This window comes from Morchella sextelata (genome assembly GCF_020137385.1).
Source record: "Morchella sextelata strain SCLS chromosome Unknown scls_5, whole genome shotgun sequence".
NCBI classification, from domain to species: Eukaryota; Fungi; Ascomycota; class Pezizomycetes; order Pezizales; family Morchellaceae; genus Morchella; species Morchella sextelata.
The window spans coordinates 1,351,000-1,376,166 of NW_025408620.1; the positions used below are offsets into that span (position 1 = coordinate 1,351,000).

Below are 25,167 nucleotides of genomic sequence, written 5' to 3' on the forward strand. Positions count from 1 at the left end.
CCAGCTATCATAATTGTAATCTGTACGCCCGGAAGCCAGCTTGTCTTTCAGGGCCCGAGTAATGCCCCTTGATCATGAATTAACCCAACCAGTACCTCCACGTGGATGTGAGGATAACTAATACATGGCCCCACAGCTAAAACCTATTCGAACACGAAAGAAAAGAGACATATAAATCCTGTCCTCGGTGTATTTCAAGATACTATCAGGCCGGTGTATGATGTTAGATATGATGACTTCGTCACAGGCTATCACTCGTTCCGCCCTCCCGCAAATCGATCAGATATTGTTATTCTTGATATTAACTCATTTCGTGGCAGATGAGATCTATATATCCTATCTCCAGGCACAAAGATTTCCGAGATGAGCTCATTTGGAATCAGCGGCTAGCCGGCTACTCATCATATATGATCCAAAAGGATGTATCACTTCTTCCCGACCCCCTCCCCCGCCTCTAACCTGATTCCCCTCCCCCCCCAAATTGTGTTGAAAAAATAAGTTTAGAGTTTTCTACCACGCCACCTTCTTGAACATAGAACGCACTCCAGTGAATGACACTCTCGGCATACGCATATGCTCCACAGAGCGCCCCCAAAACACGCCTCTCAAACTTTCTTCTCGACACCCAGGGGTTCGTCTATAGCTAGAGACTCGATAAAAAGTACTATATAGCCGACTTCTGTCGTCACCGAATTGCGTATAATCCTACGGGGACCGGTGACAGTGGGGTTGGTAATTATAATTATAATAAGGGGAGAATAATACTCAGCTAAGTTAGCCAAACAAAACAGACTCCACAGGTGCACATATATATGAGGACTTGACTGTACCTTGTTGATGGTGTATTAGATATTCCGTCAAAACATTGTGAATGAATATCTGGTGTTATTTTTCGCTTAATTTATTGAAATTATTATTGATTTTGAGAGCTTTGGTGTTCCTGTCCCTGAAGAGTCAGTTTAATTACCGAGAGAATGTTCATTCAGTGGTGCGGCATATGCATTACCTTGAATGTAGTTCAAGTTCAATAGAATCTACTAATTGTTACAAAGATTAGCTAATAGTAGTTTCGCTGAAAGCGGTACCGTAAAACCCCTTGCCGGTCGTTAGTTCACCAATAATGGTTAGCCGATTTTCCAAGACATCCGTGCGCAATTATTTGCAGAGCACGTGCTCTCCTTCACAACGACATTCGACTTCATAGGGTCAAGAATTTATTTACCGGCAGGTTTCTATGTATTTAGAGCAGAGCTAAGCGCCATCATGTTGTATTGAGAAATGTACCGAATAGATAAAGAGATTTAAGTCATTACTTAAACCTATTTAACCCCAAGACGGTCGGAAAACCCAATCCTTATTAGATTCGATAGATTACCTTTAGGCCTCAAAAAAGTATAAAGAAGCTCTGGCTCCTTTCTACTAGACTCGAATTCTTCTTTTCCGCCCTATGTATAAGCTTCTTGCTGGCCTGAATAAAAGTCGAGTCCAAGATGTAAACCCTTCGGATAAGGAGACCATACAGATAGACATCGGGCGGCCTATTCAATAAAATTATGCTCAACGCTTACAGAGAATAAGTTAAGGGAGGCACAGTTATTAGTTTTAGAATGTAAGACATATAGACGAAACTCACCGCGCTCCATGTAGCGCAGACGTTGTGAGTTTCTCTCGGGAAGTAAGCTCATCGGTACATGAATACATGTACCCTCTGAGATAGCAAGCGGGGCCTACTGCCCATATATCGGCAATATGTCAGGGCGTGCTACTCCGACAGATCCAGACGAAAGTGCGTTCTCTAACAAAGAAATTTTGCCCGGATATAGGAGGGGGACAGGTTAACGAAGAGGGAATTAAGCTTCTATTGCGCTCTAAACTCTAAATACATAGACATGTCGAGCTTTCGTCTTTAAGTTATGTTAGGAACGATACTAGTGGTTTACTGCTGATGTTGTCGAAACCCCTTCCAGTAGCTTGAATAACATCTGTTCGAAACCGGTTAAGCTTTCCGTCCCCTTGGAAGAGCGCAAGTAGACAGCAGAACTGCCAAGTTCTCACTTTTACCGCTCGCATATACCTCACCCCTCTTTCATCCCTTCCTTTCCCTCAAACCATCTTCCTTCCTTCCTCGCTCTACACTCCTTCCACTCACTCTAATCATCTTTCCTTCACACGTCAGTGTTCCTTCAGCAAGATCGTGTCCCTCATCATTCGTCAAAGAAACGTTCCTCCACGTTTACACAAAGAGCATCTTGTATGATGATTCCAAATCATTCTCCCTATCGTACATCTTCGTATCTTGCTAACCAGGGTATTACCAGAACTACATTTGGGAACCACAAGAAATCATCAGCAGCAAACAATCTAAACACTCTTTGTATGTCAAGTCCAAATGTCTTGTATCTTTACATGTATACGTAGTTTGTTGTCATATCTTGCTAGCGGAGTTAATAACAGTTAGAACTGCTACTATAGTAGTCCACAGCTGCAAGAGACATCAATAAAAAACGTCGTGGATTTAATACATCTACTTAACATACTGCTTTTTGTATGTTTATTCCGATATATAGTCTTGGCTTTTTTTATTGGTCTACAGATTTTGCTAACGATCAGGTTACCAGAACTACTGTTAAGCATTAAACCAAAAAACTAGTGAATTCATCACCCGGGCTACCTTGTATGTTGTTCATTTCGATAATTTCTTTTTCTTCCACCTGGCTAATTATTCACCTAAGCCGCTGTCAAGCATCAAGAAAAGAATCAGCAGCAAAGGGCCAAGTTGTGAATTTTTCTTGGCAAAGTGGAACGGTTTGTATGTTTATCCATGAGATTCCGCTATTTCATCTTTTATAAGGTAACTTGCTAACGTACGTTCATAGCAAGTAAAACCGCTCCACCCCGCTAAGAAAGAAATCAGCGAAAATAAAGATCGCGGCAGTCTACTCACATACATCTTAGAGTGTAGAGCTTTAAAGTATGTTGATTTTAGAATCTCTTTTTTCTTCCCCTCATAATCATATTTTTCTAACAATTTCCAGGCTACCTCTCAGTATCCGGAGATACAGACGTTATCCAGTGACAACTTTGAATTGATCCTTGTATTTCAAGCATCAAGTTTTGTATGTTCATACTCCGAATAGCCATTCTATACCCTTACTTTCTATTATATCTCGCTGACAATTATTTCTATGGCTGTTAGTAATAACAAACAATGCCGCCATTCAAGACTGATAATGGGCATCAAGCTCCCTCCGCCGCTCCGACTCTCACGAGGAAGCAGAGGACACGCAGGCGTCAGACACGTTACATGACCGAGAACAAAGATTCCCATCCCCTAGCTCCTTATCCTCCTGCTCCCCCTCCTCCGGCTCCCCCTGCTCCAGCTCCTCCAAAACCTGTTGTGCAGTATTCTCTTCCTGAGTTGCTATTACCGCCATCTATGTTACCCATCGACGAGGACATCTGCGAATCCCGCACTGCCCCGTCTCCTGCAAAAGTGACTGCCAGTCACATTCTGAATCTCTCCAGGGATGGAGAGAATTCGTTGTGCAAAAAGAGGGTCAATACCGGCAAGAAACGCACTCGCACTCGCACTCGCACCGCTAAGCCAAAATCCCCCAAGGACCAAGAGCCAAACGCCTCCAAGTCTGCCGGCAATTCTCAAGACAAGCCTACTGAAAGCGTGACTAAATCCACCAGCACTGATGAATCTGGAGGCTCACTCGTTGTCAATAACACAAGTACAACCTCCGCCCCGGCTCCGGCTCCGGCTCCGGTTACAATTCAAGAGAGACGGATTCCCAACTTCGACTGGCTTCCTTGGTGGCTACCTAGGTTTGCTATTAAGAGCAGACTCAAAGCACCAAGAATGGTGACTGTTACTATTCGACAACAACCACAGCAAAATAATAGCGCTACCGCTGTTACTGTCCCGCAACAGCAGCCCCAGCAACAGCCCCAGCAGCAGCAGCAGCAGCAGCAAAACAATAGCGCTATCGTCCCTGTGCAGGCAAACACTGGTAAAAAGAGGCGTATCCGGAAGATCCGGAATAGGAGACCCCTTTCTCTTGAAGAGCAAGCCGAGGCTGCTAAGGATGAGGCCAGAACCGCTTTGTGGAACGAAAGCTGTAAAACCGCGAAACGTGCTACTATCGAGAGGTACGGTAAAGTGTGTTTTTCCAGCGTTGATACGCTTTCTAATAAGGAATATGCCCATTTGACCTCAAAGAATCGTTGAAATCAAAGCTGCGAGCGCCTCCTGGAAAACGCAGAGGAAACTGGACTAGGATGCTGCTGGAGGAGAGCGGCGTGGCGTGTGTATCTCGGGGATAAAAGTTTTCTTTCTTTCTTTCTTTCTTTCTTTCTTCCTTTTTCTTTCTTTTTCCTCACTTTTTTTTGCTTATATTTGATCGTCTTCTTCACTTACTTTACTTTAATGTGCATGCCTAGGAGGATTTTATTTTCCTATATTTTCAAATTTGTCTCCGATTGTTACTAGTTGGAGCTTTAATTGCGATTGTCCTTTGTCTGTTTTCATATATCTTGTAGCTTCTACAACCTAATTACATGTACGCTTGCTATTACCTCGTGCGGGGTGATATAATAAACTTTCTGGCTTTAATTAAACTCATTCTACAAAGGTGTCTCTCGTGGTCAGGCGTCTGAACCTAGTGGCATCTCCACCATCGTCAAAGAAAAGCTCAGCTCACCAAATTCTATTAATCCGGCATTACAGGAACATGGGGCACTTCCAGATTTTAAAAAAGACATTAGTGATCGTTCGAGTCACACGTAGAAGTGAGGATGAGAGAAAGGCTGTTTATGTCTTTTTCTAACCCTATTTTAGGTATGTGTGTGTTGGGAAAAACCAATAAAACTTCAATTTCAGAGTAACGCTCTTCCTTCTCTTCTTCCAATTGGTCTCTTACGTATAACCCAAAAACTAACAACCTAGCGTAAAAGAAAATCGAACTAACATTCTAGCTTCATTTGTCGTCTCTCCTATTGTAATCTCTACCCGATCGCGTACTGACATTGATGTCTTTTCTCCTCGGCCCCGTTCATATAATAATCCTTATTCCATGGCCAATGATAGCGTCAGATAGCCTGTCAACCGAGAGTACCTCCGGAGGGATTGAAGCCAGTAGAGATTTTCGACCTCGCTGCCCTTGGTAAGTACTTCATAAACCTCGCTACACGACATAATAATCAACCCTCCCTCCTATTCAGCTTTCAATGATTCCTTAAGATAGAAAACGTCGTAAGCCAACTGGAGTTGATATTTAACTATCTACCGTAGTTGTACTGAGGAGATGTATTATAAAAATAGGGTTGTAGAATACCAGCCTGTCTTCTGTCAATTTTTATGAGCTGATAAAAATGAGGTGAGGGCGGACAAAGATATGCGATTAAAGTAGGACTTGCCCTATATCACACCCAGAATAAATTAGTGGAAGATTCATAGTGTGTGTGTGGGGGGGGGAGGTCCGACTCTACTTTTTCTCACTTTTCTTTTCACCTCCTCATCTCTACTGCCCTCCCATCCCAAGCCCTACGAAACTGTACCTCGACTCCTCCGAAGCTTTCAGCCCCCAGGATATATCTTGAATCAACGCTCTCCGCGATGTCTGCTAAGTGAGCAGAAACAAGGCTACTTCCTCCAACACGAGTGGCCCACATGTCGAGACCTGCACTTATAAAAAGAAGCTGTATATCTCCTTGCACCAGACTGTTCTTACGAATCACGACACAAATCCCGCCTGTGATGTCGGTGCTCCTTTACCGGCATACGCTCCTCTTCTCGTGAGACTAAGGCCGAACTCGCTTCTTCAATACTTTCTATCCTCAGTCAGTTTGAGATGTTCTAATGGGGCCTCAAAAAGAGGACTGTCCCTTTCCCTACTTTTATGCGCCGATTCTCCGAGAATCGGGGAACATACATGGTCAGCACTACTGCCTTTATCCTGTAGCAGTAGGTGGTCTGCTATCGTTGGCAGAAATTAAGACAAAAGCTTTGACAGGCGTGAGACGCCCCCTCCCAGGTCCTGGATCGGGGCAGCATAATTACGCAATTCCAAAAAGGTCTATTGGGTGCAGATTGGAGTTGCCAATGTGTCGATTCTATTGTCCAGCATACTCGGTAATGATCACCCCCTCCTAGAAAGAACAAATCAACAGGTTTTGTGGTTATATTTCTTTAATACGCGGTGGCGGGCCAATACCGAGCGACTGAGGGAGGCTAGATAGTAGTGAAGCGGAGGCCGTGGAAGAGAAACCTCGGATAGGGGCTAGCTATAGAGGTAGCGAGGAGGGAGAAGAAAAAAGAGCTACTACTGAATATCTATCATAAGCAGGAGGGTATGCAGTAGGTGAATATTGAAAAAAGAGGAAATGCCGTGACGGGGGAATGGACCTTCAGATAAAGACCAGGAAGAACGAAATTTCCATGCAGTGGAAGCTCAGCAATCACGGTTGTGGCGTCAAAGGAAGGTGATGAAAGATTTTAGATTTGGTTGTGAGTATACGTGGAGGTGGGTGTAGTGGGGTAGTGGAAGTGGGTGTAGTGGGGTAGTGGAAGTGGGTGTAGTGGGGTAGTGGGGTCACTTCGGTTGCCTACTAGCACATAGTAACAAACTACCACTCATCCAACCCACCTAAACTTCACTCCATACCGGCCCATTCAGCACCACCACCACCACTACTACTCCAACCAAAAAAAATTCTTTTAATCCAAACTCATGGCAACTACACACCTCTCAGCGCCTTCACCTGAAGAAGCGACCCCAGCTCATTACATTCAACGATGGAACCGGGAGCCCTCAGAACCAGTAGGAAGAAATCGAAGTAATACTCCCCTCCCCGTAGTCTGATAATTATACGTGGTCGATTATACGCAAACACTAATATCTTCAACCTTACACAGGTCGACGAGGGAAATATTTCCCAGAAATAAAGCAGAAGCTCCACACACCAGGGCTATCATGTTCTACCTTGAGTTTATGTAGAGATAAGTCTCATTTGGGCTCAAAGGCAGACAACGGCGCCTTGGGGGTGAGGGGTATACTTCGAAGCAGGCATGGAGAGGGGGGGATAGAAATTGAAGAGGCCGGGTGTACTTGAAAGATCCTTGTATAACGGAGGGCTTGTCTTCCTATTTTTCCTTCATCTATTATCGAGCTCGACCAAAACTCAACCCCCGGCATTGATGGTTGATATCAAGGTGTTCCCATATGCCCCAAAGCATCTTTAATTTCTTCTTTCTTCGATATATTTACATATTCTGTGCGCTTGATTCTCAACGCCTCAATCCTTTGGACACTACTTGAGCTCATTGTCATTAGATGTTAACTTTGGGATATCTGAGAATATTAGAGAAAAACATTTCATCTAAAATCTGGCTTAACTTAAGACCGCAGTATGTTACGAGGCTCAGCATCTATTAAAGCGCATTATGTGTTCCCCTCTCCTTCTGCATACACGACCTGGTACCTCGTTCCTCGAGATTCTCGTCCTACCTGCACCACTGTTTAGCACCTCCGTTAAAATGAGCTTCTGCGAGATCTCAACCGGTACAATCCAATACAAATCTCACAGTAGAGGGAACCAAATTCCCCAATACTCCCACTCTCAAATCCTTGATCAAAAATCCCTCCAATTTGATATGTTTGCTGCAGAAAAGCCCGAGCACTGGAGCTGAATTTCTCCACTATCCCTTTGAGCATTTACACCGAAAACACACCAAAGCGCCAATGTTTTTGAAGGAAAGCTTAACGATGTATTATTATTTCCATTCAAGATAGAACCCCCCACCAAACGCCCACTGTCCTGACACCAATCCCAAACGAATAGCAGAGAAGCATATACCTTGTCTCATGGCCATGTACGAAACCTGTCGTGTTCGAAACTCTAAATGAAACGCAGACGAAACCTCTCCCCATTAGCATTCCCGCACCACCTGCCCTACACAAAAAAGAAAGAAAGCACAAACCCCATCCCCCCTCCCTACATTCCCAACACCGTAACACTCCCCCTCCCACCCACCTTCACATTCCACGTCCCCGCCGCAAACACCTCCCCACCCTCCCCCCACTTACAGCTCCTCGCAATATCCGCGACCAGCACCGCCACCATGCCACACGGATGGCACCACCCGGCCTCGCCACAGATCACAGCCTCCGCATTGCCCACCCTGCGCAGCGTGTTACACTTGCCCGCGCCGTGCTTCTTGACGCAGCACGCCCGCCGCTTCACGATTGACTTACTCAGCGCCGCCACGTCGGCCGCGCCCGGGCTGCCGCTGAAGGACTGGCACTTCTTGACGCTGTGCGGCGAGAGGCCGCCGAGTTCTTCGAGACTGGGGTGCCGGTAGCCCGCGGGGACGGAGCACCGCCCGAGGAAGGTGAAGGGCGTGAGGTCGGTTGAGTTTTGGCGCATCACGGCCGCAGCGGCGGTGAGAGAGGTGAGGAGGAGGAGCAGGAAGAGAAAGTTCATGGCGACGGTGTTCTTTCTGGTGATGGGTGTAGTAGCTGGGTGGGTGGTGGGTGTGTCGGGTGATATGATCGAAGGAGGGAGGCTATTGTGTGGTGGTGGTGGTGGTGGTGGTGTGCAGACGGATACTAACGTCGCATGGTTGCATCTGTGCGAGTGACGCCTGATGAAGCTAGGAAACAACCTTTTTCTCTCTTGCGAGTCGCGACAGGCAGGCTTCGTTTTAAAGGAAAGAATCGTTGGGGCGCCTGGCTGGCTGGCTGGCTGGCTTCTGCCCGGACACGCACGCTATCGGGCCGGATCTGGAATGTTCCGATAGCAACGCTAATCGAACGCCTGGCTGTTTGTGGACCCTGCCCTTCCCTGGGGTCCCTGGCCCTGCCTGAGACTTTGTGGAGAAGCCCGTTGCAACCTTGCATGATGTCACTCGCTCTGTGGTGTAAACAAGCCGTTTGACTGGTGCCCGGATCCATCACAATGCTTGACAGGAGACTACAAATACCCCCTTCGATTCGCTCTTCGATTCGCCCTGGCTATCATCACTGATTTGCACTTTGGTTGATTGATTGTTTCTCTCACAAATGCTCTTGTACTACATACAACCCCCCCGCGGCCGCTTCAAAAGGCCCGCATGACCATGCGCCAGTACTGTGAAGTCTGCACTCCTAAATTTGATTCGACGCGCGCTACAGCTGTCGGCATGCCATCACTCATATCCATCTCACTTAGTACACTTAGCATCAGTTTCATACCCTCGCCAAATTGGCCCCGCGGAAGTCTCGGGTCCCTTGCGCTGCGAAATCATTACCTCTAGCCTATATGCATGCCACCAAGGGGTTCCTCCTCGTCCCAACCACCAGCGATAAACGAAGTTTTCAAAGCCGGTTGTCGCGACCACCTCAGCGAATTGATAGGAGCGCTCTTGATTGGTGGATGCGACGTCTTTTGTGTTTGTCGTGGTGTGCTGTGTCAGCAGCAGCTTCATAGACCGCATTCCCGCGCCAATGATAACTAAGCGGTCGGTGTAGTATAGTGGTTAGTACTTCTCGTTGTGGTTTCACAGGGTTTCTCCCTTGTCACTTCGGCTCCGAGAGGACCCATGTTCGATTCATGGCACCGACACTCACAGTCATTCTTTTTGCCCATCATTGACATTGTGAGGGTTGATAGTCTTTCTTTTTGTTTGTCGGTATTTGGTTGTTGGGACTTCGTGGGGTTGAGCTTAGGCTTGGCTTCTTTGTCACTGCTCGGGGTACCTGCTCTTTCCTTTGCAGGACTATCTGCCTCGGGATCCAACGACAGTCGATTTGCGCCTATGCCTGCCTATTCATATGATGCTACGTATCTTGCAGACGGTATTCGGTTTAGCCATCCTCCGCGTTTTCGGAACAAGTACCTCCGTCCGGTTCCGAACGATATACACGCAATCGCTCAAGTGACTAGCGCATCTTTCTTTTCCATATCCCGAGGTGCAAGAATGAGTTTTGTCTTTTGAAAACTGGTAACGATTGAGACTCGATGCTGGTGGTGAGGGATTGCATGTTATAGCTCTCCGCCGTTGAGGTTGAGGTTGTAAGGTCGCCGGAGGTGGGATCTAGAGATGGGTTCACTGTGGTTGTTAGAATATTATCCGTATCAATTCATAGCTTAGAATTCTTACTTTTCTTTTTTTTTTTAGTATTGCGCCTTGAGCTCCTCTCTGGCGGCTTGTGATATGTAGTTGCCGAAAACGCAAGAAATGAGGGTGCATGCTTCGGCTGCGAGTAAGGCCCTTCGCCTTTCCGTGATTTAGAGGTAGAGGTTGGGTGATAGAGCGCCATGATAGGCGATAGTTGATACGGCATTGAGCTTCATCCCGAATGAAGATCCTTGAGTTCCTTCTAACTAAGCTCATCTCGCGCTCAATACTAGTGTCCCGGCGCTCGAATCTACGTTCGCACGATAATCTAGTTAGCTCAATTGCTTTCAGCGCTTCACCCGAATCTCGTAGAGAAGCGTTCTAAGAAACAGGCTATAGAGTGCGAGCTTACCGGTACTATACTCCGAGCCCAGTAACATCTCACCCCGCAAGCGTACTTCCATCACCGAGAAATTGACACGCCGCTGAAGATAGCGAGCCCGACTGAGTACTCCTAGTGTGCCGGTAGAGATGATATGACGTTGCCGGATGGCGAATTGTGACCTCGAAAGCAGTTAAGGGTTGTGGACAAGCATGGTTGTGGTTGGTAGTGTTAATGGCTGCAGTCAAGCATGGTTGTGGTCGCGGGTAGTGGCTAATTGCGCGGTGCATCACAGTAAGCTTATTTTATGCTTGTTGCTGGAATCTCACACCGTCTACCAAGAATGTGCTTGGATTGCCCCGCAACCAGGTTTATCTGCCAAGGTCTAAATCGAACATCATTTACGAATACTTTCATCGACATTCTGGTTTTTGGTATGGGTATGTCACTTTTTGTGGTTTCAAGTACCCATATACCAGCTCGATTCAAGTACGTAGAGGATGGCAGGTTTAGAAGTAACTTTATCAACGCAGCCTTGGTAACTTGATATCGTTGCTTCTCTTTCTATATGATTTTAAAACTTTGAATGCCAGAACATGAGTTTTTGTTTACTACATGCCCTTCAAGAATGCCACTTGTCGAATTTGTATCCCCCATATAAGTCCTTAATTGCCGTTCTCTGCGAAATCACTTGAAAACCCCCCGAGCTCGTGACGCGGTACATGCCCGACCTTCTTCAGCTGAAAACAGTATTGCAATTGCCAACGAGCTCCAACACATATCACTTCTTCCCAAGATCTGAACGCAAAGCTTTGTTAGATAATAATACGTAGCCACAAAAATATCCTTGAAATAGAGCACCTCTTCAGGCATTCCAAACTCCCATTAGTCCGCGATCTCACGCATCCCGTCAATTCTCGCCTTCGCCTCACCTGCATCGTTTAATTCTTCAACAGCTCGTCCAGGTTCTTCTTCAGGTCCTTCAACTTAGCTCTAGTCTTCTCCAGTGCCTCTCTTGTCTTCACGCGCTCCGCGGCCAGGTAGAAATGATACAGTCCCGTCTCATCGTGCTTCAGCATTTTCAGTGTCAATTCCGCTTCCTTCTGCTCGAGGGCGTTGTAGCGTTCTTGATGGTGCTCGAGCTTGATGCGGAGATGGTCGATTCGGGTTTGGAGGAATCGCATGTTGAGGAGCGTGGTCGGTGAGACGTCGTGGAGAGAACTAGTGTCCAGGGTAATTAGATCGATGGACATAGATTGCTTGGAGGAAGATGTAGATGCGGATACTGATTGAACTGCTGGTGAGAGAGACATGCTGGCTGCTTATATGGTACGTGCGATTGCAAGTTGCGTGGAGATGGAACTTGATGGTTATGGTTGGTGTGAACTTGAATGGGTTGAAATACTTTGCTCAGGAACTAGTTGAAAGTGAGAAGGGCTGTCAATGGGGGGACGTGATCCTGGCCAGTAGTAGATTTAGTCAGAACTACCTGGATCTACATGGGTATATCCTGGCCCTTCGAGAATCGATCTTTCTATATCAAAATGTCAGTTCTGCTTGTTCTCTAGTTGAAGTTCACCCGCTTTGACATTCCCGATTGGGGTTTTGCGGGTTATTGGATTCATTCACTTACTGATAATCTTAAGAGTTTACCATATCCTCATAAGACATCGAAGGTCCTAAGCAGCTTGAAGAGTACTCTATCATTCATTCATACTATTGGTGGTAATATATTACAGCTATACTACATGTACTACTACCATCTTTGCTAATATAACTTGACGGCTAGCCTATTCTAAATATTAGAGGGGGCTTATAGACGGCCAGGAAATTGGCAAACAGCCATAGCTCTAGCACAACCAAATCCATCTCCGAGTATATTCTTTTCTTGTTTTCAAATATGTTTCCCCTCGATCAATTGCAATGCACGAAATAATACATTGCTGTGTGCGTGTATCGTGGGTGAGGAGATGATGATAAGCCGTAGCACTCCAATGATTCCACCCTTACTTCTTCACTCCATAACCTTTCACTAATGATAAAAATCCTAATTGTTATTATGACAGTTTCTCTCTCTATCTTATACATTCCTTACGTATACGAAAATTATACTTATTGGAAAAGGGCCTAATTTTGTGATCACTGGCTGGTCTGAAAAATGCTCCCACTTCTCCCATCTTGGCTCCGGATCAACGTTTCTCCGGCCTCTAAAGATGCATGTAATACCCCCACAAAAATGACCGAAATGTATATGGAAAACAATAGGAATTTGTTTCTCGAGTGGAAATATCTCGCTGTGACCAGATTCCAGATGGGCAGTGTAGTTGATACATTTACGGAAAATTTAAGGCTACGGAAAGACCACGAAATGCTAGGACTCGAGCTGGCCATACAAAGTGTTCTTCTCTCCAGAACTACATCAAATACCAACTTTGGAAACCCTACGTGCCAACTCCACCGAAACTCACATCATGACCAATTCCTGGAACCGTGACTTCCCGCATTACACACCTACACAGACTATGCACGCTGTCAACTCTCGTGATAGAAACCCTCTTCCCTCGATCGGTGAGTTTTATCGCCTCTATATATCCCGGGGTTGGGGGAAATCTGGCTTTACAGCATAAAACTACTTGAAAGACATCCTCTGACTGATGAAAAATAAAAGCACCTGAGGCCTTGAGGCGGACCCCACCACCATCGACATCACCGCAGCGAGATGAACCCGCAACTCCTCCCCCGGCGACCGACCCTTTCTACCTTCCACGGTTAGGCAAAGCGCACGCCTCTGATATCCCTCTCTACGAGCGCTTTGTGGGATGGTACGACTTTTGGAACATGCACAAGCGCGTATTCCTTAAGTATGGTTATCTTGACAACCCTCTCTACGAAGTCATCACCGCTGCCGATATTGACTCGGATTATCTCCCCAGCCTTTGTCAAGTTCCGTCAATCCTCCACATGCAGCCGGCGGTCAGGGATCTCTGCTGGAACGAGAAATCACGCGTCACCAATGTTGCGAGAGGCGGGCTAAACAGGCTCATCATCTGGGTGGAGATTAACCGTTCGGTTTGGTTGCCGAGAGATTGGTTCGAGAATTTGAGGGTGGAGGGTGGAGGAGTTGTGGGGAAGGACAATGGCAAGAAGTACATTGCTGCGTGTACAAGTAAGAAGGATGCGTGGTATGCTATGAAAAGGGAACAGCTTGCTGGTTTCCCCGCCCGCAGCACACAACCCCCGCAGATAGGAGCCTGAGGATTCCTGCAACGAGTCTACGAAGGTGGGGTTTGTCGGTGTACAAAGAAGGCGTTCCGTGCTTCTGGGTTAGAGTTACATGTAATTATATTGCTGGTCCTTCTCGTCTGTCTCCCTCTTAACCTCTCTATTTTTCCTTTCCCTTTCCTCATTTTAGTGTAACTAATACGCATTTTGACATTAGAGTAATACTAGTACTGGAAGTAAAACTACATGTACCTATATTGCTCATATCGATTTTTCCCACTCGAAAGAATAAAAGTGTTCAAAGTGATAGATACAATTACAAGATAATAAAAGGTCGGAATTTTAGTGAGAGATCAAGTAATTGATAAAGAAGATAAGTGATCAGTTAGCCGCACTATTGGCACTGTGTAGCTTTAGGTCGGGCGGTATTTCGCCATGTATGCACATTTGCAACGTCTATCCCAATGTACAAGGGTCAATGATCAGAATCCAACCTAACCCTAACCCTGACGATTTAGCAATTAAAAATAAAAAGTCATTTCAGGGGAAATAAGTAGAATCATATCTTTCCAAGAGTCCATAATCATGATCCTTCAAATCGGTTGGCCACCGGAACGAATGGTTGTTTGATAATACTACACCACAGATAAGATATCCTTGAAATGTACGTGTCCTTCGACCCACAATCGAAAGTTATGATATTCGATTACATATAAGAATTTTATGTCGGGTATTATTTTCTTTTGCGTGCACCTTTTTACTTTATAGTTGGAAATCGTAGACCCAGTGCACAGACAGACTAGCGTCGTCAATAGTGCCCCGGCCCCACAATACAGTGTTGCGGGCCATTCGCCCTCTCTCACTCAACTACCACCCGCCTCTTGACCCCAGAGCCAGTACCATCACTAGATGTATCTATCTTCAACCCGTGGATCTTCGGTCAGATATTGGATACCCAGTTCAGAAATCTACCACGACCCCAATAACTATCCTCAGCCTCAATTGGCCAACCCAGCCTTCAACCCGACTTCAAGTCTACAGCTCAATGTCGCAGCATGTGGAAACATCGTCCTTGAGCACATGAATTTAAGACTCCAAATAATGACTCGCATCTCAGGCTCGAAGTACCAGCTTCAGACACAGCCCGCATGAATAGTTCACCAAAAGATTAATCTCTGCAGCTCATGAATCCAGAACCACTTCTCGTACATTTGAATGAATTCTACCTTCTGGAGTTTCTTCGATAGGATCTAGGAGCATGTGGAGAAAGGGGAACCTTTGCGGAGGAACATAACCCCATCCACCAGCACCGCACAGCCATCGCAGAGAAGGAACAGCAGTCGACCAGTCAGATCCTTGGATGTCATTTATTAGTTTCACTATACTGACATGCACTTAAAGAAACACGAATAACATTTGAAGCTTTTAGTACAGGTAAATATCTCTGGGTACCACCACGTCAGTCAAGATGGAGATACAAGCTTTGTCAGTGTTATCAGAAAGTTTGAAAAGTTAATATCAGGCCTCGGACTCTCAACCCTCTTCAGAAAAAGGTAGGCCGAGGCTTTATTTACTACCACTAACCTAATTTCCCCCCACCCTAAGATTTCTCTAGCCAGCCATTATCGCTTTAGTAGTCCTTTGTTTTCCTGCAACTCAAGTCGTTACCAGAAGATGGAGAACGTCCATAAACACATGGAAACATTACTTTTTTGTAACGGCAAAGGCCGCAGGGGATAAACCAACCGTGCTGCGGATGGCAAAGCCGGTATGAGTTAGTGACGGATTCTACCTTCGCTCATCAGAGCTCTCTATATATCGCCTTCGCACTTTCCCCTCTCTATCTCCATTATATGCTCCTCATTATCATGAAAAGGGATATTCCTCACAACCTTTAAGGACAATAATTCGATCTCACCTGGTTTTTATTAGAGTAGGAATAATGATATTGATCCAGGGAGCAACAAACCTCGGCCTCAGATGTTTTGGGTGCAGGATTGGCGTTATAATTATATTATTGGGCGCAAAATCGCATCTAAATACGCTAGCCATACATTTCTCCAGAATGTCATACTGAGTTTAATTACTGACTGCTACAATCTTTTCTCAGTTCTGACTTCTCTCTTACTTTCCGGGCTGGCTTTTGCACTCTTGAAAATTTTGTAGACCGTTTTACACTGAATCGACGGTCGCTATCCGGATCCTCCTCCCACTCTGAAACTCATTTACGACACTCACAAGACAAACAGTTGAAGAGTCTTGACTATTTTGATCCAAAGTCGATGCTATCGATGGCAAGAGCAGCAGCTATAAGGTCTTTTATCCTCACGCCCTTGTTCCTATACTAGAACGTCACAGCTAGAACCTCACAGGTTAATACAAATTACAGCCTGGAAATATTTCAATACTCTATCTCCCCATAACACTCTTTTCCCAACTGTGCTGGCGGCTTCAGATCACTTTATATGGCGTCTTGGTTTTTCTACACCTTTGTAGGTCCCGTACTCGCTCTTAGAAGCCATTCCCCTCGTAATAAAGCACTCGAGGCCACATCGCGATTACTTACAGCGTAATGTATGTGCCTCCCCTTTGAAGGGTTTTATTTCGCCGACAATCGAGGATTGTGGCCGGATTTCAAGATTTTGCTTTATCGACTCTATACGATTTATTAGCGCTATCACCTTGAAAAAAACATAATCACTCACCCTACATCAATCCGTTGTGGTGTAATGGTTAGCATCAGTCGCTCTCATGAAAATGATCCGACTAGATCGGGGTTCAATTCCCCGCAACGGAAGATGTCTTCTCTTTTGCCCCGGTAGGGGTTGATTATTCTTCAAGTAGTGCATGTGGGCGTTTTTGGCGGACCAATGATCATAGGGCGCGGAAACACTAGCGCTAGCGTTAGCTTAGCGGTTTTATTAGTGGAGAAAAACTTTTTCAGGCGAAGTTTTGGAGACCCTACCAGAGGCAAGCGGATGTCATTTGTGTGTGTGCCTCAGCTTTGGGGACAGTTTCACTATTCGAAAATTACCTTCTCGTGAAGTTTTTGTATTTGCCCGAGGAGTCGCGGTCAATCTAATAGCAGCATAAAGCATACCAACGATCCTAAAGTTTCCGTCACATAGACCTAGGTCTTATCATACCACCCCGAGGTCTACCAGAGCAGGGGCCTTGTGCACTGTGCAGCAGCTCAGCGGAAGTATGTTGTGTGTTCTATCTTTCGACTCTCATCCGTAGACAAAACGACCGCCAAGCCACATCAATCGAGTGAGAATACATGATTAGCATGGCCTGAGAACGGACTATTCACAAAACAATGTTTCAAAATCATGATATCCAGTGTCATATATGCTCTTGATCTTGAAGCGCTCCTAAATCAGGAAATAAATGTCGAGAGATCGGTTTTGAACAACCTCTTTCGCAGTGTTGGTTACTAGAGATTGGTTGGAACCTGAGGGTGCTGTAGAGTAGACAATCCTGGTCACGGGTCATTCTCTTCGCACCTATGGCTCGATTTTCGATGGTGGGTGGGTGTGTCAACTTGAGTGGCGAAAAAGGTGATTGGACTCGCTTCAGGGTCAGGGTCCATGGGTAGTGAAGTTAGCAAGTGGCGATGGCTAGTATGAGGAAGAAATACCTTCAGTTCACGACAAGTTCTCCAAGTCTAGCAAGTGCGATGATAGAAAATCTTTTGTCCTCATCCCATGGTAATGCGAGTGGTTGTTCAAAACCAGTTGTTATCAGTTCTCGTACCCTCAAGCCAATGACTAGGCAGGGAATTTGGAGGCGGAAGAAGCTAGCTTTGCAAAAGGAACTTTCTCTTTCTTCCGGATCGCAGGATGCCGAGAACGTTGAGGTTGCATGAACAGTCTTAGGTGAAATCAATTCCAATGGAAAGCCAGTAGCGGGTGCGTCAAGGAATTGTAATCCATGGATTCGCGACGCAGTTGAAAATTGGCCGTTAGCTGCAGGACTTCAAACAAATATTAACTTGCGAATGACAATTCTCGATACTGGTTAGTAGTTGAACCGCTTTTTTCTGTCCGTTGATGTACTCACTTTAAATTCAGCGATAGAAAATATGAAGCAGCTTTTTAGTAGCAAAAGCCGATGCTGTAACGGGGACTGTGGGCGTAGGAACTATGAAGCCAAGGAATACAACCGAGGTGAAGACGTAGACGTAGGAGGTTCGTGGACTATGGACTATGGGCTGAAGGGTACACCTAAGGCAAGAACGGGGACTGTGGACTATGGACTATAGATGGTTGTACCTGGTCTAGTATACCGGGTAAACCCTATGACGTAGCGCGAACCAAATAGTATTCGTAACTGTAAAGTACAGAGGTTGCGTAAAGAGAAAAGGAAAAGAAAGAGAAACAAGAAATCACGAGACAACGCCCCCTTATATATCCATACCCTATCCCAATGCTGACTCATACCCTCGCATAACAGAAACAGAAAGAACATAATAGAAACCCGCTTCACTAAACCCAACCACACTGCATAATCCTTCTCCCTTATACCCAGACAACTCACATAACCAAACCACATGGCTACCGTTACAGATGCCCAACTGGACAGGACTATACACGCCACCGGCAGGTTTATCAATTTATGAATCTTCAGCAGAAAAAGCCAATGATAAAAGGTTCAGGGAATACCCGAGAGCTAGTTGCACTTCAGGTAGCAAATTGCTATGGCAAAGGGAGGAAGTTGGGTAGTGCAATTCAGGAAAGGGAGAGGAGCTGGATCCAGAATCGTTCAATTCCCAACGGATGTCAGGGCCGGTTCAGTAAGATACAGAGTATGTTGGAGGATGAAGGAACATTACTTGCATGCAGAGAATATATTTCGGAGGCAGGACAGAAAATTACAGCGCAAGGTTTGGCTAATGCAGTCGTATATTATTGGAATTCTATGCCGGATATGGTATATTCAGCAGCCGCTATTGAAGTTGTCAGAAATACGATTCTCGCATTACCCGAGCTAGATACAGATGAAACGAAACGCTCACTATCCCACTCTACAGCAGTTCGCTGGCTCCACCGTCTAGGCTATGACTGGAAGGAGGTTAAGAAAGGCCTGTATAAGGATGGACATGAACGTAGCGATGTAATCAACTACCGACAGAATGAATACCTCCCTCAGCTCGAAGCTTTGAAACATAGGCTTTTAGAGTGGAATGAAGATGGGGTTTTGATACGTACACCAGCCCAGATATTGGCAGAGACAGGACAATCTCCATGTGTGCTCGTGACACACGATGAGTGTACATTTCACTCAAACGATGGACCGACTCATCAATGGACGAAGAGAGACAGTCAGCCTTTACGCAAAAAAGATTTAGGGAAAAGCATCATGCTTTCTGGTTTCCTCACTCCGATTTTTACTCTCAGTATCCCGAAGGAATTTAGTGATAAACAGATACAACAGTATGGGTTGAGACGAGATGCTATGGAGATAATTGAATGTGGTGGTGATGTTTGGTGGAACGGAGACATGCTTTCCTCACAGCTGACAAATTTTGCAATTCCTATCTTTGAGTTGCAGTTCCCTGGCTGTCAGGCGGTCTTTTTATTTGATAATGCACCCTCCCATCAAGCATGGCCGGCTGATGCACTTCGGGCTCATTCTATAAACCTTGGTCCTGGGGGAAAGACAAATCCGAACATGAGAAATGGATGGTTCTATGACCAACATGGACGGTATACAATACAGTCTACTAATCTGCCTGACGGCAGACCAAAAGGTCTTAAAATCATGCTAGAAGAGAGAGGTTTTGTAACGGCAGCTACGTATTTCGGCTAGGTGATGAACTGGGATGAGGGAAGGAGGTATCGTGCAGTGGAATTAGGATTTGTAATGGAGATTTCTGTTATGTTCTTTGGGTTTCTGTTATGCGAAGGTATTAGTCATCGTTGGATTATGGATGGATATATAAGGGGGTGTTGTCTTGTGCTTTTGTTTGTTTTCCTTCTTCTCTTTCTTCCTTACGCAATCTCTGTATTTATTTCATGAATACTATTCTTTGTCCGCACTACGTCATAGGGCTCCAATCGGTTTATCATACCAGGTAGAGCCACCCATAGTCCATAGTCAAAGCATACCTTTACGTCTACATCCACGTCTACGTTACTACCTAGGTTGTATTCCTTGGCACTACAGTCTATCGCCTACAGTCCCCGTGATAGGTTTATGGCGAGATGGTCTCAAACAAAAATGCAAAAACAGAACAACCTGTAATACAGCGGCACCCGGAGGCTGTTGCGCTCAAACACTACTATCCCTACAGCCCGATTTTGTATCTCAAGTTAGTAGGCTGCAGGAAATTGCTCAACAGTGGGGTCATATGTCCATTCTCTATCCTAAATTCCACTGTGAACTAAATTGGATTGAGTATTTCTGGGGATCAACTAAGTGGTACACCCGCAAACACTGCAAGTACACGCTCCCCGATTTGCGAAAATGTATACCTCAAGGTATTGCACATTCACAACAATTCATCTGGAAGTTCTGGAGGCGTAGTAGAGACATTGGAGATGCTTATCAGGCTGGAATTGGTTGGGGTGCACACAAAGAATATAAAAGTCATAGAAGAGTAGCTATGGCGGGGCTCCTAGGAGGTACAGGATAGTATAAACACTTTGTATCTAGTCAATCGAGAGTGTGGTTGTTGAGAACGGGTACTTTTTTCACTTCCTCTAGAGTGCTTCGCAGTGGTTCATGAGATATCACTCGTGCCGAGACCGCCAAGTAATGGGGCTCTTTGGCCCATGCCGGTCGCCACTCAAGTTGACACACCCACCCACCATCGAAAATCGAGCCATAATCTACGCGAACCCACTCAAAACTAAAAACACAGAACAACCGCCCAACCTCACCCAACATGTTCTTTAAACTCTCCAAGCACCCCATCGAAAACATAGACTCTCCATTCCTCCATTCATTTCATTTTGCAGCATTCTCCGCCCAGACACAGGAGGCTCTTATCACCGTTCTTGGCAGCGCCACTAACCTTCGGCAACCTCCGTCTACCCAAATTTCTCACGATGCCCATACCGCAGAGCAGCAAAAAGATCTCTCTGGCGGGGAATTGAACCCCGGTCACTCGCGAGTTGGTTGACAAGCGAGTATACTAACCACTATACTACCAAAGACTGATTGATGTCTATGCTGGTAGTGTAGTGGCTATATACTCCTTGTTTTGATGCTATTGGACAGCAAGTTCAATCCGACCGTCAAAACGGTTGTCGCAGACTTTGACCTGGTTCTAGCAGGACTTTTCTTTCGGCAAAGATCTATTGCGGTTGCTGCGCAAAAGTTCACAGCTCTGGGTGCCGCTCCAGACCACATGTCCATGCAGCACTGCCGGCGCGCATTTCTGGATCCGCATAATTTAAAGTTGAATGAGGGCAAATAGGTTTATTCATCGCTATCCTGATAGCAGACCCCTATGCTGGTATTGCGGGGATTCCCAAGTTCCCTCCTCTTCAACCATGGTAAGGTAATACCAGTCTCCAGACTAGCGGGCATATAGAACAGGAACGCCGCGTTGTCGTGCGGCAAACTGTTAGGTGGTGTGAAAATCTGTCCTATAAATTTGCAAACTCCAGTGGTCCTCCTTGTTAATACATCATCATGATCATCATCATCTTCCTCTTCATCTAATTAATAGCTTGGTCTCGCCATGGGCGTTGGAACACACAACGCCTTTAAACAGCGTGCAGCAAAGCCTATCCCACCTAAAAACATTGGTTGTTCCGCATTCCATTCTGAAAGCTGTGCTGTCTATCTTCAAGAATAGACTCTTGTTTCCTGCAAGTCGCAGCAGTTTGTAGTTGCCGTCAGATTTTCAGCGACTTCAAATCTTTCACACTGTTTATCAAGATCGAGCTCGGTCATGCTCTTTTATCGTATGCAATGAATAGCCGTCCTTGCGCTACAACCGGCGGTGAAATCACTATGGTGGCCTTCCGCGTGTGAGCTGCGAAAGCCCCAGTCAAGTCGATTCTCTATCAAAGGGTACTTAAGCGACTTCGGAGATATTAGCATATAATCCCCATGCACTTAGTCGTGGGATGTGGGCTTACCTCGCAAGTCATTACTGAGCCCAAAGGCTCCAGCAATCAGGGCGGCGGTATGGTCAGGCGTGGTAGTCCATGCCGCTCCGTTTCACCGGCTTCTGCAAGTCACAGTATTGTTTCTGGCCTCCGCCCGCCCCACCCGTCATATCCTGCAGCATCCTCCCATCGGCATCCGTGGGCCATGAGAAAAGGCAACCCGCCAAAGATCGAGCTGGGTCCGGTGGAAGAGACAGAAGATCGGGAGGCTTTAATTCCTAGGTGTGATATGGGGTGTGTAGAATTAGCAGTAAGGTGTGCGTGCTGTTTTGCGTTGTGGAAATCCCTACTAATGTGTGGAGCTAGGACACATGCGCCGAGAGGCGGTTGCGAATATTGGCTAGACGACTACTAAGGTTGGGGTACGGATGTACAGGTGGCTATGTTTTCCCGCTGCGTATCCAAGACCAGTCCCACCGTACATGGGCAGTTTATAAGTTGATGAGCGGCGATGGGATATAGAAATAGATATTTAAATCGGGAATGCGGTGGAAGGTACGTTTTATTGAAGTCATATCCTCTAAACTATAATCTATTCCCTTCCCTAGTGCCTCTAAATAACCAAAACCTCTAGAATTCCAAAGACATTACGTTGACCATATCCGTCTTCTACCAAAAGCCTAACTAGCTAGCTGGTACTCACATCCCATCTCCAGATCAACACCATGAATCTCACCTCTTCCTCCACCTGATATCCTACTCCCCTTCTTCCTCCTCCTCAACTCTCTCGAGAATAGTCGCCATCCGCTTCGAGGTATTAAACTCTATCCACCTCGACCAGAGGCTCTTGTTCATGTATCTCAACCACGTCCATCTCCGATCAGTACTGTCCGGCGCAGGATTAGGGTCGCAGAAGCAGCGGTCGAGACCAAAATCTGGACAGGAGCATGCGGTGGTGGGGGTTGCAGTGGTTGACATAGCTTTGTGTGTATGTGGCGTGTTTATTGAATTATATCTTGCGACTTTTGGATTTTTGATTTTGGGCTTTTGTACTGTGTTTATGGATATTGTGATTTGGAAGCTAACGATGATAGTGATAGCATGAAATAAAATAACAACAAATGAATCTTGCAGAGATTCTTATACCCCAGGGCGGTAGTTTCAAGTAGTGGACTTTGAAGTCGATCATTCGGCAGGGGAAGACCTAGCTACCAAGGCTTCATGATGAGTTTTACTGAATCTTGAAAGATTGGAGTCAATTCTTGAAAGGCCCTCCACCCGCTGAAGAGATTTTTGGTCCCGTGATTATCAAAGAGGTTGGATCGGATACGAATGTTGCCTGGAACTTACTCGTGGGGGGTATTTTCGACAATGTATTGGCGCCGAGTGATCTTTTATGATCAAATTATCTCTGGATAATGATGATAAGGTTGAGAGTAGACCATACATATACAGGTGAGCACACAATTGATTTTGGCCATAAGCCAGCGCGAAAACTACATATTAAGGTCATTACTCATTATGAAAAACAAGAAATCCAAAAGGAAATATTTGTGTCAATCACAGTACGTACATCTACACACATAAACACAACATCTACGTACACGCGCCCTTCCCCGCCAACGTCTCGCGCGCAAGCGGCTTCAAATACTCCCCCACCGTACTCTCACTCCTCCACGCACTCCAATCATGGCTCAGTAGCCCCCACGTATCATCCACATCCACGCCCCCGCTCCTCACATAATAGCTACCTGCCACCGCCCAATTCATCCACCCCGCCCTGCGCTCCGGCAGGAACTCCTTGAGGCACTGCGCATACACGCCCTTCCACACGTCGTCATTCATCGAAAACCCAAACTCGCTCATCACCACGGGCATCGGATACACCACCTCGGGGTTCATGGTGTCGAGCGCGTTGAACCCGTTCGCATACAGGGCCTTCTTCATCTCATGGCAGTTGGTGGTGTTGATGCGGTCGGACATGGTGTAGACGTGCAGCTCCATGACGGCCTTGTCAGCCCAGGGGAAGTCAGATGCGCGGAAGATGAGACTGGCGTTGGTGGTGGAGAGAGGGGTGCCGAGAGGGAGCGGAGCAAGTGTCTCGGAGTAGTTGAGGCCTGAGAAGAAGATGAGGACGTCGGGGCTGGCGGCGTGGATGGCGGAGGCCGCGGCGGTCATGTGCTTGTACCAGTCGGCGAAGTCGTATGGGAGGGGAACGGGGGAGACGGTTGATTGGCGCAGCTCGTTGCGCATTCCGATTGATACGAGGGAGGGCCATTCGGGTGCCTATGGATTCGCTCACAGTCTTGTTAGCCCTACTGAACCAGATCAATGAAGTAGACATTACAGAGCCATATCGGCCACCCACCTTCGCCGCCAAATACGCCAGCCCCCGCTTCCACTTCTCAACATCGAAATATACATCCCCAAACCACGAATTCCCATCTTGCGCGCCACAGCACCACTGCGCCTTCGACACATGATTATCTAGATGCAGGGCTACCTGCTGCCTCCCTAACTCCGCCGCCACCCTCCTCCACACCTCCAACCGTGGCATCTCCGCCCAAAAGTCTCTATTGCTCTTCAACACGCTCTCCAGCACCCTCGTGCCGTTCGCCTGCCCCAGCGCGTTCACCAGCGTCTCGCGGAGACTGACGTCCGTGCCGTTGCGCTCATAGATCTCGTCGACCATCTGGATCGCGAACGTCAGGCGCACGGTGTTCATGCCGAGGCTCTTGATGCGCGCAATGATGGTCTTGTAGGATTGGTATTGCAGGCCCTCGGGGATCATGGGCTCCAGGTGCCCGGGCCAGTTGGTGCCGACCATGGTGACGGGGGTGTGGGTGGCGTCGGTGATCCAGCGGCCTGAGGTGCTCAGGGGGCGGTTGAACGCGAGGGCGCTCGTGGCGAGGGTGAAGAGCGGGAGGAGGGAGGGGAGGTGCATGGTGGAGGTTGATGCGGTGGTGGAATTGAGCTCTGGGAGATACTGGTTTGATTCTGGGAGGTATCTGGTGGACCATATATAGCTACAATCTCCCTCCTCCCCACCTCCCCCCCTCGCCCCGCCCCGGAAACCCGAAGAAAAGGCTACATCATACGACGCCCCACCTCACCGCCGCGAAATAGCCGTTAAGCAACAAAAAAATAACCTTATAAAAAATGCGGGGTTACCACCGGCACGATCATCGACGCGACATCCGGGGAACCCAAATGACATCCGGGGAACGTCAAACAGGGGCCAGACCAGCTGCTTCCTGCAGATCTCGGTATATTAGAACTCCGGGATGGGCTTTAACCCGGGACCTTAACCACTCCAAGGATCTCTGTTCGTTGTTCCGGGTTCGCGATTGGTGGCGGGGGTAGGGGATGGGGGGTGCAGGCAGGTAATATATGCTGCT

General features: G+C 46.7%; 6 protein-coding genes across 6 annotated transcripts; 2 read left to right on the forward strand and 4 right to left on the reverse strand.

Moving 5' to 3' along the window:
- Positions 1-3,208: 3,208 nt before the first annotated feature.
- Positions 3,209-4,283, forward strand: H6S33_010897 (uncharacterized protein; the record flags this gene model as incomplete). Its single annotated transcript, XM_044842266.1, has 2 exons — positions 3,209-4,155; positions 4,226-4,283. 2 exons carry the CDS (start codon positions 3,209-3,211, stop codon positions 4,281-4,283), a joined length of 1,005 nt encoding a protein of 334 aa, XP_044696827.1.
- A 3,715-nt stretch (positions 4,284-7,998) lies between these two features.
- Positions 7,999-8,487, reverse strand: H6S33_010898 (uncharacterized protein; the record flags this gene model as incomplete). The annotated part of the gene is made up of 1 exon (XM_044842268.1): positions 7,999-8,487. The coding sequence occupies one exon, from the start codon at positions 8,485-8,487 to the stop codon at positions 7,999-8,001; it is 489 nt and encodes a 162-aa protein (XP_044696828.1).
- Positions 8,488-11,425: 2,938 nt separating this feature from the next.
- H6S33_010899 (uncharacterized protein) lies at positions 11,426-11,797 on the reverse strand (the record flags this gene model as incomplete). The annotated part of the gene is made up of 1 exon (XM_044842269.1): positions 11,426-11,797. The coding sequence occupies one exon, from the start codon at positions 11,795-11,797 to the stop codon at positions 11,426-11,428; it is 372 nt and encodes a 123-aa protein (XP_044696829.1).
- Positions 11,798-12,955: 1,158 nt separating this feature from the next.
- On the forward strand, positions 12,956-13,739 carry H6S33_010900 (uncharacterized protein; the record flags this gene model as incomplete). Its single annotated transcript, XM_044842270.1, has 3 exons — positions 12,956-13,052; positions 13,153-13,345; positions 13,418-13,739. The coding sequence occupies 3 exons, from the start codon at positions 12,956-12,958 to the stop codon at positions 13,737-13,739; spliced, it is 612 nt and encodes a 203-aa protein (XP_044696830.1).
- Positions 13,740-22,525: 8,786 nt separating this feature from the next.
- H6S33_010901 (uncharacterized protein) lies at positions 22,526-22,747 on the reverse strand (the record flags this gene model as incomplete). Its single annotated transcript, XM_044842271.1, has 1 exon — positions 22,526-22,747. One exon carries the CDS (start codon positions 22,745-22,747, stop codon positions 22,526-22,528), a length of 222 nt encoding a protein of 73 aa, XP_044696831.1.
- A 618-nt stretch (positions 22,748-23,365) lies between these two features.
- Positions 23,366-24,713, reverse strand: H6S33_010902 (uncharacterized protein; the record flags this gene model as incomplete). The annotated part of the gene is made up of 2 exons (XM_044842272.1): positions 23,366-24,055; positions 24,138-24,713. 2 exons carry the CDS (start codon positions 24,711-24,713, stop codon positions 23,366-23,368), a joined length of 1,266 nt encoding a protein of 421 aa, XP_044696832.1.
- Between the last annotated feature and the right edge of the window lie 454 nt (positions 24,714-25,167).